The sequence below is a fragment of the Notothenia rossii genome (assembly GCF_949606895.1).
Source record: "Notothenia rossii genome assembly, contig: scaffold_61, whole genome shotgun sequence".
In the NCBI taxonomy this organism is placed as follows: domain Eukaryota; kingdom Metazoa; phylum Chordata; class Actinopteri; order Perciformes; family Nototheniidae; genus Notothenia; species Notothenia rossii.
Window position 1 is genome coordinate 2,713 of NW_027639460.1, and position 17,483 is coordinate 20,195.

General features: G+C 43.6%; 1 protein-coding gene across 1 annotated transcript; it reads left to right on the plus strand.

Moving 5' to 3' along the window:
* Positions 1-4,836: 4,836 nt before the first annotated feature.
* On the plus strand, positions 4,837-15,836 carry dact1 (dishevelled-binding antagonist of beta-catenin 1; the record flags this gene model as incomplete). The annotated part of the gene is made up of 3 exons (XM_079696164.1): positions 4,837-4,966; positions 6,844-6,957; positions 8,959-15,836. Coding segments are annotated over 3 exons (2,355 nt in total), but the record flags the coding sequence as incomplete, so codon positions are not given.
* Positions 15,837-17,483: the final 1,647 nt, after the last annotated feature.

A 17,483-nucleotide genomic window follows, 5' to 3' on the forward strand; every position in this document is an offset into this window, starting at 1 on the left:
CCTGCTGATGTTCAGGTGTGTATCAGTATGTAGTGTCTCTACTTTAAAGAGTCCTCTCCTGCTGATGTTCAGGTGTATATCAGTATGTAGTGTCTCTACTTTAAAGAGTCCTCTCCTGCTGATGTGCAGGTGTATATCAGTATGTAGTGTCTCTACTTTAAAGAGTCCTCTCCTGCTGATGTTCAGGTGTATATCAGTATGTAGTGTCTCTACTTTAAAGAGTCCTCTCCTGCTGATGTTCAGGTGTATATCAGTATGTAGTGTCTCTACTTTAAAGAGTCTTCTCCTGCTTATGTTCAGGTGTGTATCAGTATGTAGTGTCTCTACTTTAAAGAGTCCTCTCCTGCTGATGTTCAGGTGTATATCAGTATGTAGTGTCTCTACTTTAAAGAGTCCTCTCCTGCTGATGTTCAGGTGTATATCAGTATGTAGTGTCTCTACTTTAAAGAGTCCTATCCTGCTGATGTTCAGGTGTGTATCAGTATGTAGTATCTCTACTTTAAAGAGTCCTCTCCTGCTGATGTTCAGGTGTATATCAGTTTGTAGTGTCTCTACTTTAAAAATTCCTCTCCTGCTGATGTTCAGGTGTATATCAGTATGTAGTATCTCTACTTTAAAGAGTCCTCTCCTGCTGATGTTCAGGTGTATATCAGTATGTAGTGTCTCTACTTTAAAGAGTCCTCTCATGCTGATGTTCAGGTGTGTATCAGTATGTAGTGTCTCTACTTTAAAGAGTCCTCTCCTGCTGATGTTCAGGTGTATATCAGTTTGTAGTGTCTCTACTTTAAAGAGTCCTCTCCTGCTGATGTCCAGGTGTATATCAGTATGTAGTGTCTCTACTTTAAAGAGTCCTCTCCTGCTGATGTTCAGGTGTATATCAGTATGTAGTGTCTCTACTTTAAAGAGTCCTCTCCTGCTGATGTTCAGGTGTGTATCAGTATGTAGTGTCTCTACTTTAAAGAGTCCTCTCCTGCTGATGTTCAGGTGTATATCAGTTTGTAGTGTCTCTACTTTAAAGAGTCCTCTCCTGCTGATGTTCAGGTGTATATCAGTATGTAGTGTCTCTACTTTAAAGAGTCCTCTCCTGCTGATGTTCAGGTGTGTATCAGTATGTAGTGTCTCTACTTTAAAGAGTCCTCTCCTGCTGATGTTCAGGTGTATTTTTGTTAGCCTTCACAGACCATTTACATGCACACAAACGTATAGAACTCACTACAGGAAAGGGAAAGTGGAGCAGGGCCTCTTTAAAGTCGGTTGTTTGATAATGTGCAGTCAGTTATCAGCTGTCTGTGGATCCGTCTGTCAGCAGGAGCTGCTTCTCTCCTCCTGCTCTGTGTGTTGGCGGCTCTCCAGATAAAATCACATACCGCACATGTCCGTGATAATTGTACGCCCAGAATATACAGAGGGTCCCACAGGGAGGGTCTCCAAATGCCTCTGCAAATAGACAACATAACTTATACATAAATCTCCCTAACCACTGACTGGGATGGATTTTTTCTCACGGGATATTTTTTGTTAACAGTCTACATATTTATCTGAATCAGAATCAGGTTCATTGCCGACAACAGGTTTGAACATACAAGGAAAAGCTCCAGTGTGTTTGCTGCACACATCAAGACAGTAGGATAACATACATTTTAAGAAAAAGGACCACAAATAGAATGTTTGTAAAAAATGATTAGTATTATGAATATACAAAAAGAACAAGAAAAGTATTGGAAAGCTTAAAGTGGAGAGCTGTGCAAATGTAAGCAGAGTTTGCGGGGTCCACAATAAGAAATGTTTTCATATTATTCACATGTTTTATTCCACTGTGCAGAATTCATTAGTACGGAAGAGGATTAGGGCCACATTAATTATTTTTTTGTTCTGAGAAAAAAATCTTTTTTCTCAGAATTCTGACTTTTTTCTCAGAACAAAAAAATAATTCATGTGGCCCTAATCCTCTTCCGTACATTTGACAATCTGTTTTTATGTTATTCTTTTTTATTTTACAAGTATATAGTTTACTTTTTTCCGCATTTAACTTGCACCATTCATTATCATTATCGCACTATTTTCTATTTGTTTGCATTGTCGGAGGAGCCTGGGAACTTTTGTTAACCCTAACCCCTTTTTTGTATTATTAATACTTTCAATTTTTCTACTTCGTGAGACATTTTGGTTCAGGTAATACTTAACTTCCAATGTACAGTATTTACATTTTTTTAATCTTTTTTTATTTTATCTATAAAGTTAGTTATTTCTGCATTTTCCATTTTTCATAAAGTTTTTATATTGTCCTGTTCCTGTAAGCCAGCACAAAGAAATTTCGTTTTAATAGTACACTCTGTGTCTTGTTGAAATGACAAAAAGTATATCTATCTATCTATTTGTTTCTACACTGTATCTATTGTACTTATGACAAAAAAGCCTTTAAATCTAAAACATAAAACAAAAATAGTGATAGACTGGGACAAAAACATCACATCTGAGATCAGAGAGTTCCTGTTCAAACATCTGCCCAACAGGATGAAGTGTCTGAGTGATGATGATGAAGCAACTCGTCATCATCATCGCTGTGTTCAGGGTTATTAGCTGCGTCTGTAGTGTAGCTCCTGTGACCTCTGACCTCTGCTGTCAGATACTCATCTGCTGCTCCGGGCTCAAAGCAGAGACAGCATCCAGATGTTCGGAGAAGAAAGAAGAAAGAGGAGAAAGAGTTCAGGACGAGCGTTCTGGACTTCTGTCCTGTCAGCGTTTATTTAAAAAAGTGATTGTGAGTTTCACATCAAAGCAGCTCTATAGATTCAGTCTGCTGACGTCAAGAGTTTGAGTGATTCAGCTGTGGACAGAAACATGTGGTGAACAGTTTAAAGGTCACCTATTATGCAAAATCCACTTTTTCATCACCATGTGTCCCCTCTTCTTCATGTCTCTTCTACATCAACATGTGTCCCCTCTTCACCATGTCTCTTCTACATCAACATGTGTCCCCTCTTCTCCATGTCTCTTCTTCATCAACATGTGTCCCCTCTTCTTCATGTCTCTTCTACATCAACATGTGTCCCCTCTTCTCCATGTCTCTTCTTCATCAACATGTGTCCCCTCTTCTTCATGTCTCTTCTACATCAACATGTGTCCCCTCTTCACCATGTCTCTTCTAAATCACCATGTGTCCCCTCTTCTTCATGTCTCTTCTAAATCAACATGTGTCCCCTCTTCTCCATGTCTCTTCTACATCAACATGTGTCCCCTCTTCTCCATGTCTCTTCTACATCAACATGTGTCCCCTATTCACCATGTCTCTTCTAAATCACCATGTGTCCCCTCTTCTTCATGTCTCTTCTAAATCAACATGTGTCCCCTCTTCTCCATGTCTCTTCTACATCAACATGTGTCCCCTCTTCTTCATGTTTCTTCTACATCAACATGTGTCCCCTCTTCTTCATGTCTCTTCTACATCAACATGTGTCCCCTCTTCTCCATGTCTCTTCTACATCAACATGTGTCCCCTCTTCTCCATGTCTCTTCTACATCAACATGTGTCCCCTCTTCTCCATGTCTCTTCTAAATCACCATGTGTCCCCTCTTCTTCATGTCTCTTCTACATCAACATGTGTCCCCTCTTCTCCATGTCTCTTCTACATCAACATGTGTCCCCTCTTTTCCATGTCTCTTCTACATCAACATGTGTCCCCTCTTCTTCATGTCTCTTCTACATCAACATGTGTCCCCTCTTCTCCATGTCTCTTCTACATCAACATGTGTCCCCTCTTCTTCATGTCTCTTCTACATCAACATGTGTCCCCTCTTCTTCATGTCTCTTCTACATCAACATGTGTCCCCTCTTCTTCATGTCTCTTCTACATCAACATGTGTCCCCTCTTTTCCATGTCTCTTCTACATCAACATGTGTCCCCTCTTCTTCATGTCTCTTCTACATCAACATGTGTCCCCTCTGTGTAAAGAGACTCTGAAAGTTTCAGGAACAAAGATTCTCTCTCTTTTTGATCCATTTCTATAAAAACCAGTCTGAAAATGAGCTGATCAGATTTTGGCCACTTGATGATGTCATAACGATGTTTTCTCTTGTGTAACCATTAGCCAATCAGCAACCAAGGTGACCCCCCCCCCCCCCCCCTTATCACCTGAATCTCCTCCGAGAGCACCATTGAGTTCTTTTTAACCAAATGTCTCTCAGAGGGGCGTGGGGAGGGGCTCCTTATTTTCATCTAAAGTAACAGACAGAGAATCAGCACTTTGGAAACAGGGCTGAAACAGAGGGGATTATGGGTAATGCTGCAATGATCTGTTTGGTGTTTCAGCCAATCAGAGACAGGCTCTGTATATATCTGAGACCTGTAATATAGTGTTGGAAAAGAGTATAATAGGGGACCTTTAATAATTATTTTAATGTCAACAGTAAAATAATTATTCAAAACAAAGACCCACAATTAAGACACGACATACCGAAAACCCACAAAACAAGATTGTATTAAAGGATCTATTCTGCTCACTTTCAGCTTCATCATATGTGACATGTTTCCATGCTTTCCCCACCACAGGAAAGGGAAACCCCTCCAAATCTTAAAAGGTCCACTTCAAACGCTTCAAGCTGTTCCTAGTTGTTAAATGTCTGTCTTCACTCTCTTTTTATTGGTCTTAAACCATATTTTCAGTGTAAATAGAGTCACTGTGTTTGTTCTGGTTTGTGTTTCCTCTCGTCTCCTCTGAGATCCAGACTCTGTCAGATGTTTGTTTTAAGAAAAAATAACATTTTTATCCCCCTCTGAAATGTGGAGCAGGAAACCGAGAGATTAAATGTAATTATGTTTTACTGTGTCTTTTTAGAATTGTTTGCGGAGGAGGGACGCCGGACTCATCACTCAGCTGCAGGAGCTGGACCGACAGATTAGTGACCTGCGATTGGACACGGAGGCGTCACATGACCAGCTGGAGAATGACAGCAGACCCAGCTCAGGTACTAACAACAAAATAATTGAGATTAAAGTCAGATTTCTGAGAAAAACACAGAAAATTCTGATAAAAATCAGAATTCCAACCGTTTTTATTGGAAAATCTCAGAATTCTGAGATTTAAAAAAAAGTCTGAATTTTAACACATTTCAAAAAAACGTAGAAATAACCTTTGGTGAAATCTAAAGTAAAAACTTTCATGTGGCCCTAACCGCCTTTTTTTTGTGTAGTGTAGGTTTGGTATTGTATCATCTAGTGTCTGTTGAGAATAAAAACAATAAGAAGAAGCAGGTGGACGCTGGGGTGGACGCTGGGGTGGTGGTGGGGTGGACGCTGGGGTGGACGCTGGGGTGGTGGTGGGGTGGAAGCTGGGGTGGTGGTGGGGTGGACGCTGGGGTGGACGCTGGGGTGGACGTTGGGGTGGACGTTGGGGTGGATGCTGGGGATGGACTCTGGGGTGGTGGTGGGGTGGAAGCTGGGGTGGACGCTGGGGTGGTGGTGGGGTGGACGCTGGGGTGGACACTGGGGTGGACGTTGGGGTGGACGCTGGGGTGGAAGCTGGGGTGGTGGTGGGGTGGACGCTGGGGTGGACGCTGGGGTGGTGATGGGGTGGACGCTGGGGTGGACACTTGGGTGGACGTTGGGGTGGATGCTGGGGGTGGACGCTGGGGTGGACGCTGGGGTGGACGGTGGGGTGGAAGCTGGGGTGGAAGCTGGGGTGGTGGTGGGGTGGACGCTGGGGGTGGACGCTGGGGTGGACGTTGGGGTGGATGCTGGGGGTGGACGCTGGGGTGGATGCTGGGGTTGGACGCTGGGGGTGGACGCTGGGGTGGACGCTGGGGTGGACGGTGGGGTGGTGGTGGGGTGGACGCTGGGGTGGACGCTGGGGTGGCAGCTGGGGTGGAAGCTGGGGTGGATGCTGGGGTTGGACGCTGGGGGTGGACGCTGGGGTGGACGCTGGGGTGGACGGTGGGGTGGTGGTGGGGTGGACGCTGGGGTGGACGCTGGGGTGGCAGCTGGGGTGGACGCTGGGGTTGGACGCTGGGGGTGGACGCTGGGGTGGACGCTGGGGTGGACGGTGGGGTGGTGGTGGGGTGGACGCTGGGGTGGACGCTGGGGTGGCAGCTGGGGTGGAAGCTGGGGTGGACGCTGGGGTGAACGCTGGGGTGGTGGTGGGGTGGACGCTGGGGTGGCAGCTGGGGTGGAAGCTGGGGGTGGACGCTGGGGTGGGAGCTGGGGTGGTGGTGGGGTGGACGCTGGGGTGGATGCTGGGGTGGCAGCTGGGGTGGTGGTGGGGTGGACGCTGGGGTGGAAGCTGGGGTGGTGGTGGGGTGGACGCTGGGGGTGGAAGCTGGGGGTGGACGCTGGGGTGGTGGTGGGGTGGACGCTGGGGTGGAAGCTGGGGTGGTGGTGGGGTGGACGCTGGGGTGGACGCTGGGGTGGACGCTGGGGGGGTGGTGGGGCAGCAAGCAGCAGCGACATAGAGGTAGCTGCAGCAAGCAATGCATGGACAGAGATCTGGCAGGTTAAATAGAGCGGCATATTAAGGAGACTCTGTTTGGTTGGTTGTAGAGTGGCACGGGGCGTTATGTATGAATGCAGCATAGGTGCTCGAGTTGACTGCCTGAACTAGCTCGCAGGCTTCGCCCCATTTAAAGAAGTTTTTGCTCCACTTGATAAAGACCTGTATCACCTGTATCATCTGCGTACAGACGAATCTTTGCTGACCCTCCTCTTCTCCGTCTGTCTGTCTCTCTTTGTCTCTCTATTCTTTTTGTGTCTCTTTTCTCTTTGTTTCTCTATTCTCTTTGTCTCTCTATTCTTTTTGTGTCTCTATTCTCTTTGTGTCTCTATTCTCTTTGTGTCTCTATTCTCTTCTCAGGTTTCTACGAGTTAAGCGACGGGGCGTCCGGCTCTCTTTCTAACTCGTCTAACTCGGTCTTCAGCGAGTGTTTCTGCTCGATGGCAGAAGCTGATGGACGTCTCATTTCTGCAGGTACAAGTCTTCCTCCTCCTCCTCCTCCTTTTGGTTACTTTGTTGTGTAAACAAACAAACACACATTCCCTCACACACCATCGCGTTGCACCTTCAAAATAAAAATCTGAAATATTGAATCAAGTTTAAACAGATTGATAGTGTTGATATATAAGCATTTGAGCATTTCATAGGCAAAATGGCCGCTGTCATTTCCGTGTGTGTGTGTGTGTGTGTGTGTGTGTGTGTGTGTGTGTGTGTGTGTGTGTGTGTGTGTGTGTGTGTGTGTGTGTGTGTGTGTGTGTGTGTGTGTGTGTGTGTGTGTGTGTGTGTGTGTGTGTGTGTGTGTGTGTGTGTGTGTGTGTGTGTGTGTGTGTGTGTGTGTGTGTGTGTGTGTGTGTGTGTGAGAAAGATGTGTTTGTATTTTTGTTTGAACGTGACAAAACATCTGGCAGCTGTTTCCCTGCTGAAGGCTCAAACTGTCACACCTCCGAATACGACTCCAACACTAGCCTGCCAACACCTGACACACACACACACACACACACACACACACACACACACACACACACACACACACAGTCAACAGTGTGGATGAATGAGATCTGTCGGTCTCTGCAGGAGGATTTCTAACTTCCTGCAGCAGCTGTGGATCTACTCTCTGCAGACGGCTGCAGTAATGAGGCTCGGTTCTTTCTCAAACATCTGTTTTGGATTATCTGATAACAAGCATGACACACCCAAAACACACAGATATGATCCTGAAGGACTTAATGCATGTTCAACTCCTTCACAGCTGCCTGGTCTCCTAGAAAACACATGTATATGAACATCATCTGGAACATTAAAATGCAGTTTAAGAATACTCTCGACTACTTGGGAGCCTCAGTGAAGTATTAATGAAATGAAGTTCTTATGTCTTGAACAAAACCGGAAAATGTGGGTTTAGTTTGTCTCAATGTTATCAAGTCAAGCTGATTAATCTGACGGTTGAAAGTTGATCTAGCCGTAAAACTGTTGGTGTCTCTCCTCAGGAATGAATATATTTTGTCTCCTTATGATGGATCACCATTAGCGCACTCTTGCCAATGTTACATTTGGTTTTGCACTGGCCATTTACTGCTCACTGTTTCAGCTGACATTTGCAAACATGCGAGCCAAGAATAAATTCTACCAAATTGGGGATAAATTGTGGTTGCAGTCCCTACAGTGTAATGCAATACCTCCCCCTAACCCCCCACCCACCACTCTCCCTCTCTCTGTTATAACCCATATATGAGTTTAATTTCACATCCAGGAACAGCGGTGAACATGGAGAGTTAACATTTCACGGCACGCTGTCTCCACAGGAAAGAATTTTCCACTTACTAATGCAGCCGATCCAAACGGGGTCATTACCTCGTTCAACAGAGCGTTTCATCAGAGACTGCATTGCTAGGAAAAGAGCTCTGGGCAGCGTTAGCTTCCTGTCAGCTGTTGACATTAGGAAACAGTTCAACGCAAAACAAATTTAGATCCATTTAGACTGTTTATGTTTGAAACTGCGAATTGTTTAGTCGTGTGGTTTACAGCTGTTCATTCCTATAGTGTTCATCTGTTTGCAGCCCACAGTTTATTTATTTCTACCCCTGTTATTTTTTATCTTATTCTATTTACATGAATATACACTCCTGCATTTACTTGGTCCCTTTCAACATCTTTTACAACATTTACCTTTTGTATTTTTTTGACATGTATATAATTCACTACTTGAACATTGGTCTTGCAACTTCATCTTGCACTATTTCATTCCTACGCACTATTTGTATCGGTTTTTAAATGTGTTGTGTTGGTTTAGGGTCTTATATGTATATTTAGGTTATATTGGACTGACGTAATATGCAAATGAAAATCAAGCCTTTAAATCTTGAACCCTCCTCCGCCTTCCAAAGACTTAAAATAACAACTGTGCATATCCTGAATCTGCAGCTGTGCCTGGCTTTGATTTATAATGTGAAATTCTTTCTCGTTCTCCCTTTTTAGATGAGCGGGCCAGCTGTTTGGAGTGTGATGGTTTGGTTGGAGGACTTTGTGACGACTCGTCTTTCTCCGGTACCGTCCGTCGCTCGCTCTCGGCTCCTCACCCGGTCACCCTGGATCCTCTTTCTTCTGTGGCCTCATGTGACTCCCTGTCTAAATACCACTGTGACTTGGTGGCAAAGAATGGCAGCGAAGTTTACCGCTACCCAAGCCCTCTTCACGCCGTGGCTGTCCAGAGCCCCGTCTTTCTACAAATGTTGGGTCCAATCAGAGACGAAGGGCCTGTAAGAAGCGTTGAGGCCGGTGTTGAAGGACTGAAACTGGAGCCTTCCCCTCTTTCTGCTTCTGTTTCAGCCCCTCTTGTATCTCAGAGCTCCTCTTGGCCGGCTACCTTTTCCTCCCAAACTCCTTCCCTTAAGCGCCTGGACAGCTATATCTTCAGTCTGCTGCAGCGGAGGGCCCTTCCCGTCCGGACCAGCAGACCCAGAACCAGCATCAGCACCGACCCGTCAAAGAGCGTCCTGAGGCAGGCCAGTCTCTGTGTGAGGCAGGTGTCTGGGTTCGGTTTTGGGACTCTAAGGGGGTCTGAATTCAGGCCCTCCTGGCCGGCTGGAGGCGCCTCAGCGGAAAGCTCGTCTCCTCAGAGGCAGTGGTCTGTGGAAAGTAAACCTGAGGAGCAGGAAACGCCGAATGTTTTCCCTGATGTCAGCGTCGAAACGATGCAAAATGGCTTCAAGATGAACAGTGACCTGGCAGAAAACCAGAACAGCTCTACTCATGGTATTTGCATCCAAAATGGCTCTTCTGTCACTCACATGGATACAAGCACTAGCAGTCTGCTGAAACAGAAAAGCAAAAGACTTCTTCCTCCCTCAGCTGTTTCTACTCTGCCTAAAGACTTCAGGGAGCTGGGTATTCCCAAAGCTAACTCCTCTCCCAAAGAAACCCAGCAGCCATGTTACTTTCCCGACCAGGACCTGTTCCTTAAATCACCGGCAGTCATTCAAACTTCTTCAGCTACTCCCAAGAACAGCCCAAAGCCTCTTCAAAACGTCCAGACGGAGAAGGTTGAAAGGTCAGAGGTAGCCTGTCTAGTTCCCTCCTCCCAAAGTCAGGATGAAGCAGAAGGAGAAGGAGGAGGAGGTCACAACGCTAAGTACTTTTCCAGCCAGGGTCAGAATGTCAAGCACCGTAAGAGTACCAGCAAGAATGTCAAGAGTGTCAAGGTGAAGACCACCACCACCACCACGATGAAGACGAGTCGCACCTCTGAACACAATGAGCATAAGTCAGAAAGAAGAGGTGATAAATCCCATCACAGGTCTAAAAAGTACCGGCTGTTGGAAGACGGAGCGTCCATCAACATCAAAGTCTCTAAGAGGGCGCCTGGTGGTGGCAGCTCTCATGGGATGAACTCCTCCAGGATCAAACGCCTCCCTGCCTCCATCCCAGAAGGCCGAGTTTTGGACAAACACGACACGTCCACGCTTGGCAGTGTGCGGTCAGGTGCATCCAGACATCATGGTCACCACCACCATCATCATCATCAAGGACGGGACCAGGTTGCCGTGGTCGCCAAACCCAAACACAAACGGAACGATTACCGGCGATTACGTGCGATCATGGAGCTTCAGTACGACGAGGCGTTCAGGCGCGCTCAGCGACGTCAGAGAAAGGAGTTGTTGAACCAATCTGCGGCAAATGTTTACCTCCCCTCTGCTGGACAGGTGAGCAGCCCGTACTCCTATGTGGCGAGAAGTGACTCTGAGTATTCGGCCGAGTGCGCGTCGTTGTTTCACTCCACCATCGTCGACACTAGTGAGGATGAGAGGTCCAACTACACCACAAACCGCTTTGGAGACAGTGAGTCCAGTGAAGAGGAATACATCGAGGAGAGCACCACCACGAGTGACACTGAAGAGAGTGGAGGAGGTGGTGCAGGGGGAATGGGAAGAGGGAGGAACCAGTTAGGGGCAACTGGGGCCAGGGCGGCGGGACAGGAAATGACTCCAGCTCAGGCAAAGGCCTTCGTCAAGATCAAAGCGTCTCGAAACCTGAAGAAGAAGATCTTGAGGTTCAGGTCGGGTTCTCTCAAACTCATGACCACCGTTTGAGTCACAACCACACCCATGTGACAATTCCCGGAAAGGCTAAACAAATACAAATTAAAGTGGTATAAACAAACAATAATAGTACAACTAAAGAACGCGGGCTAAATTGAATTTCGGCTCCTACATCTAGCATACTTGAACCAAACCCAATTGTGGAGCAGACCTGATGGAAAAGCAGACTGTGGATGGACAAGTGCTGCATTTACAAAATGGAAAAACACTTTTCTATACTTACATTTCGAACCATCGCCAAGCCTCTTTTGCCTGAGGGACAACACCAAACTAGTAATCAATATTTGTAAAAACTTGTGTGACCTTTTGTTTACGTCAACAAACAAGAAAAAGAAAAGTGCTTTTTTCTTAATTTGCTCATATCTCCTGTTTAGCTTTTAAGAAGGTACATTGGATTCCTTCTAACACAGCCTTTACTGTTAACCAGTCGAGTCCATCTGAACAACCCAGTATTGTGGTAATCAAAGGTGAGAGATACGTTTCCTCTGTTGCCATTTCTTCTTTTGTTCTTCGGTATGATTCCTAAATGCAAAAAGGGAACAAGGAAGGATGATTTGGTGTATCCTTTAGTTTGTCAGTAACCTTGCAAAAGTTACATAAGCTATTTGATCTGCAACCATATGGCCTTATTAACTTCCTAAATTTACCGTCATGCAGATCATGTGGGGTTTCAGTTACCCACCCCTCATACCACAGCACTGGGTTGTTCACATAGTGTGTGTGGGTAAACACAAATAACACCAAACATCTGAAGGCGCTAAGTAGTGTGAACTTATAAGTTCCCACATCAAACAAATCAACATGGCAGCCAAAACAGTAAACAAGTATCACTGCATTCAGGATTTAAGGAGCATTAGATGCTTTTGGGGAACTACATATTTTGAAAAAGGTGAAGGGTTGGTTTGGAGTTTTGGATTTAGCCAATTAAATTGTCTGCCTTCACTTTCTTCCATCTTTCCTGGCCAAACAAGTGCCTCAGCCGGTGTAACCCTGGCCCCCTAAAGAAGAGAAATCAAGCTTTTCTGTCTGCTTCAAACTGAATAGTCTGCAGCCAGAGTATTTTGTATCTATTGTCAAAGCTCCCTTCTACTGCTTCCCAAGGTTTCTTTGATATCTCCCCAGCAACAAAATATCCCAGTTCAGAAATACTGGTAAGTTATTGGGATCTCTAAAAAGAATTGTTTTGGAGAGCCCCCCAAAAGCCCAAGGGTTTTATAGTCTTGAGGCCATGAAAATAGGCCAAATAATAATAATAGGGGGCCACACACTGATCTCATGTCTGGACAGTCCAAATAGCATTTTAGAACAAGCATACTGAGGCTTAATGTAATAAGTGGGGCTGTAGTCAGGTTTTCAGAGAGTTTATTGGAAAGTTGGAAAGTGATTTTAGGAGGTCCCTACCAGAGATGGGGTCGTTACTAAAAAAAAAGTAATATATTACATATTAAATATTACTTTTAAAAGTAATGTATTACACTACTTCGTTACTGTCTACATAAAGTAACTCGTTACTTTACTCGTTACTTTACTCGCAGGGCCGGCCCGCCCCTCCCTACAGGCAGATCACGCAGACTGCGGCGCACCTACAGTGTAAGCGCGCCACAGTTTTGCCGCCTACCACAACAAGCTAACACTAAAACGTAAAGACACTAATTAATGAAACCAGTTCAAGACGCATTATTCTTATTCTTATCATTCTTTTTGAGCGCAGTAACGGTAAAGTATCTAATTACTTATTTATTTAGTTTGGTCAAACTAAAGTGGTAGAGACAGAATTCCTACAATGAAGCGGGACATTGAACTGTTCACCCGTGAAAGGGCAATCAAGAGAAGAGAGCGAGCGGCCCCGTTGAGGAAGTTTACAGATGAAAAGACTCAGCCATGTTTATGCAGCACTGCACGTAGAGATGTGGACGCGCAAATCGCGCAGATTACGTAGGCCTACATGGATACAAACCTGCGGCGGAAACCCCTCTTGTCTGTCAGTGAGTGTGATTATTTTATAAAAGTAACAAAGTAACGCGTTTCGGGGCAATGTTAGTAACTGTAGTGGGATTACTGAATTATCCGTTACCGACAAAAGTAATATTATTTCAGTAATGCGAACGCGTTACACCCAACTCTGGTCCCTACATGGTTCCCAAAACGTCTCCAGAAGGTTCTTCAGAAAGTTGTCCAGAAGGTTCTTCAGATGTTCCTACATACTGATGAGGTTGTCCCTTGCTACAGTTATCTCCTTATTTCCTGCACTTTGAGACAAACTGTCAGCAGACAGGACGACCGGTGTACCATCGTTAATCTGTCATTTGTGTGTAGCTTTGTTTTGTATTTATTATAACATGAACTTTTCCCTTTGTTGGAGCGTACCTACATGGCACGCCAAACGTCTGTAAATGCTTCTCTTTTTTTTCACAGTCATGATTTACGATGTAAATGTTTTGATGAAAGCTATTTAAAACCTAATATATTTGCTTTACGATACCAGGCATGGTACCGACTGACAGCTGGTCAAACAGCAGTTTATATAACATTTATACACTAAAGATGATGTGTCCTTCTTAACACTTTCACCACTGTTGCCGACATTTATTATGGTTTTGCATTATAACAATTGTGGTAAAATCTTCTATGTCTGGTTGTGTGATAATCCTGCTTTCAGATCAGTGAAATTAACTGTTTCTCTACATACTGACACCTAATGTAAGCAAAAAGACCTCTTGGTTTGAATGCCTTGGACATACATGTGGATTGTTCCTACTTTTTTTTTTGTGTCAATATCAAAATATCTTCGTGGACATTTATAAAATCTGCAACAATAAAGACTGTCAAGACCTACATTATAGGTCAACTGGATGTCAAACCAACCTAACGTAGCCTGGTTTTAGCCAGTTTGATGCCTTTTTACCAACACAATGTTCACATATCTTTTTATAACAATTTATTTTATATAGCTTCCATTTACAGTCAATGTTTCATATCTCTCAAATAAGGCTCGGATGTTTCAGATAGATATCATCTTTTTGTCTCCTGAACAGAGATCAGTTCAGAATGTGGTTGGCTTAGCTTAGCTATACAACAGTTAGCTCAATCATAATGTTAGGTGTTTGCATAGCTACATGGGTTGGTGAAAATATAAGCCAATGTAACATCAGCTACCTACAACAGCACATGTTATGATAGCTATTCTAGCTAACGAGTGCATACCAGAGTGTCCTTAGCCTAGAGGAGCTCAAACACTTAAGGGGGAAACTGTTAGCCTAGCTTCATCAAAAGAGAAGGAATCTATCTTATGATTTACATATTGTTTTTTTAAAAGGTATAAAAATGTGGAATGTAAGCACTGTGTTTTAAGCAGCAGTTAGATTTGAAGCCATTTGTTAAATCTATTTGTTGAAATGTTATCTATCTGTGAGCTACTTCTTTAGTTAGCAAGCTAACATGTTCAATCTCTAACTGAGATTTTAAGGATTAGCATGGAAGTAAGGGATAGGAGGTATTTGAAATATAATTTAACAGTCAAATTAAAGTGTATGATTAATTTAAATTAACATCAGATAGCTTTTAGCTACATGCTGTTTTTGTTGTAAGTGACATGACTTGGCAGTCCCATTGTATTTTGTGGTTTAATAACTAAACTTTATGTCACTTTAAAAGTTCTTGTTAGGGTGCCATAAGCTTGGGAACAAAGGACCTTGGGGCATAAATACACTGATATAGCTAAGCTAACAGTTACCCTCTGCTTCCAGTCATTGTGCTACAACACAGTCTCACGGCATTTCGTGTTATAGTCACGAAATTAATCTATCTATTGATTCCTGTTCACCAACACGATTTCCCCCTTTTTTTCGTGTCACACAAAACGATTTTAAAAGCAATGTAAATAAAAACAAAAGATGACGAAAAATACAGATTTCAGTATTCTGACGCTCCCATTTCTTTTCCTAGCAGATGGCAAAAAAGCTCCGTCATTATACGATTTAAAATAAAAGGGTTAGGCTTAGGGTAAGATATTGATTAAGAAAATGTTTTACGAACCACACAGCTTCTGGTATTCCAAGACCCGACCGGACAAAAAGACGTGGTGCAGGCACGAAACATACTACCAATAGAAATACATTGCTTTTAAAATCGTTCTGTGTGACACGAATAAAATGCGAAAATGGTGTTGGTGAACAGGAATCAATAGATTAAATTAATTTAGTGACTATAACACGAAATGCCGTGAGACTGGGTTGTGTGCTAATAGGCTAAACAAGCATAAATAAAACTGATGTCCATCTTCTCATCTGACTCTCGGAATAGCAGCAAAAAATAAAACGCCACAGCTTTACTTATAAAACTAGCAGCAAGCCCATGCTAAGTTGCTTAAAGTTCTTTCAAGTCTTTGTTCACGTCTATTTTGGTCCAGAGGTTACATGTTCCAGATATAAACAACTTCAACAAAGCTTTAAAAAGCCACAGAAAGCTTCTTTCCAGCTGTCATGTCCTGTCTCTTTGTTGTGAGCTATTTTGAGCTTTTTATGACTTGTGGATTGTATCTGTAAAAACTTTATATTTAAACCTTAACAGCCAAAAACCTTCAACCAAAAGTGAAGCTTCACAGTCCTTGTGAGCTGTTACACACTGATACTCCTGTAAATGACCATATATGCAACTGTAAATGAATGTTACGGATGTGAGTGTTTATATAATTTCTCTGTATGCCAATACCGGTGCTTAACCTTTTTACGCTTCATTAAATGTGGACTTTGACATTAACGTGGCTTTGATCTGGGTTCATCTGTTTCCTCTGACCTCAAATCCTGAATCCTGCCGCTCTGAGGGTTTTCTCCATCCAGTAATAACCCGTCTCCCTGCTGCTCAGCCCGATCACAAGATATTTGTGTTTGTGTGTTAAGCTGCTTCACGTTCTCCTGAGCGTGACCCCGGTGTGAAATCGTTTTATCTGCATATTTCTGATCTCACTGCTATTTATCCACACCAGCAGCGAGGCTAAACAAGCCTGAGAGTCTAGCTAACATGAATGCTGAGGTTTACCATGTTAGTTTTAATCATTTATTTTCAACAGTTTGTCTCATTGATATCTGTTCAGAACATTCAGTTGCAAGAAAAAGTATGTGAACCCTTTGGAACTTCCTGGATTTCTGCATAAATTGGTCATAAAATGTGTTCTGATCTTCACCTAAGTTACAACAATAGACAAACACAGTCTGCTTAAGCTAAAACCACAAAAACAATTATATGTTTTCATGTTTTTATTGAACACACCATGTAGACATTCACAGTGCAGGGTGGATTGAATAACTGGTTGACCCTCCTTTGGCAGCAATAACCTCAACCAAACGTTTCCTATAGTTGCATATCAGACCTGCACAACGGTCAGGAGGAATTGTGGACCATTCCTCTTTACAGAAATGTTTCAGTTCAGCAATACTCTTGGGATGTCTGGTGTGAATGGCTCTCTTGAGGTCATGCCACAGCATCTCAATTGGGTTGAGGTCAGGACTCTGACTGGGCCACTCCAGAAGGCCTATTTTCTTCTGTTGAAGCCATTCTGTTGTTGATTTACTTCTGTGCTTTGGGTCGTTGTCCTGTTGCATCACCCATCTTCTGTTGAGCTTCAATTGGTGGACAGATGGCCTTAAGTTCTCCAGCAAAATGTCTTGATCAACTTGAGAATTCATTTTTCCGTCGATGATGGCAATCTGTCCAGGCCCTGAGGCAGCAAAGCAGCCCCAAACCATGATGCTCCCTCCACCCTACTTCACAGTTGGGATGAGGTTTTGATGTTGGTGCGCTGTGCCTTTTTTTCTCCACACATAGCGTTGTGTGTTCCTTCCAAACAACCCAACTTTGGTTTCATCTGTCCACAGAATATTCCAGGTGCTCTTTTGCAAACTTCAAACGTGCAGCAATGTTTTTCCTGGACAGCAGTGGCTTCCTCCATTTTATGACCAACTTATGCAGAAATCTAGGTCATTCCAAAGGGTTCACTTTTTTTTGCAACTGTAGATACAATATGTGATAGAAAACATCCACAAAGCTGTGGTTATACATTTAAAAACAACAATTACTCAAAACAAATGTTTAATCTTCAAAATAAATTGACCAACACATAAAATCATTCAAAGTATGAAGTCATGTGGTGGTACACACGCATGGTAGTTTCTTGTATCGTGTATTTCGTTAAGGCCTGTTATCTTTATTACATCTCTATTTCTGTATTTGTCTCTCGTCTCTTTTCTCTTGTATCCTGTCTCCCATTGAGATTTGTTGACCCTGGTTGCATCTTATTGACTCTGGTTGCATCTTGTTGACTCTGGTTGCATCTTGTTGACTCTGGTTGCATCTTGTTGACCCTGGTTGCATCTTGTTGACCCTGGTTGCATCTTGTTGACTCTGGTT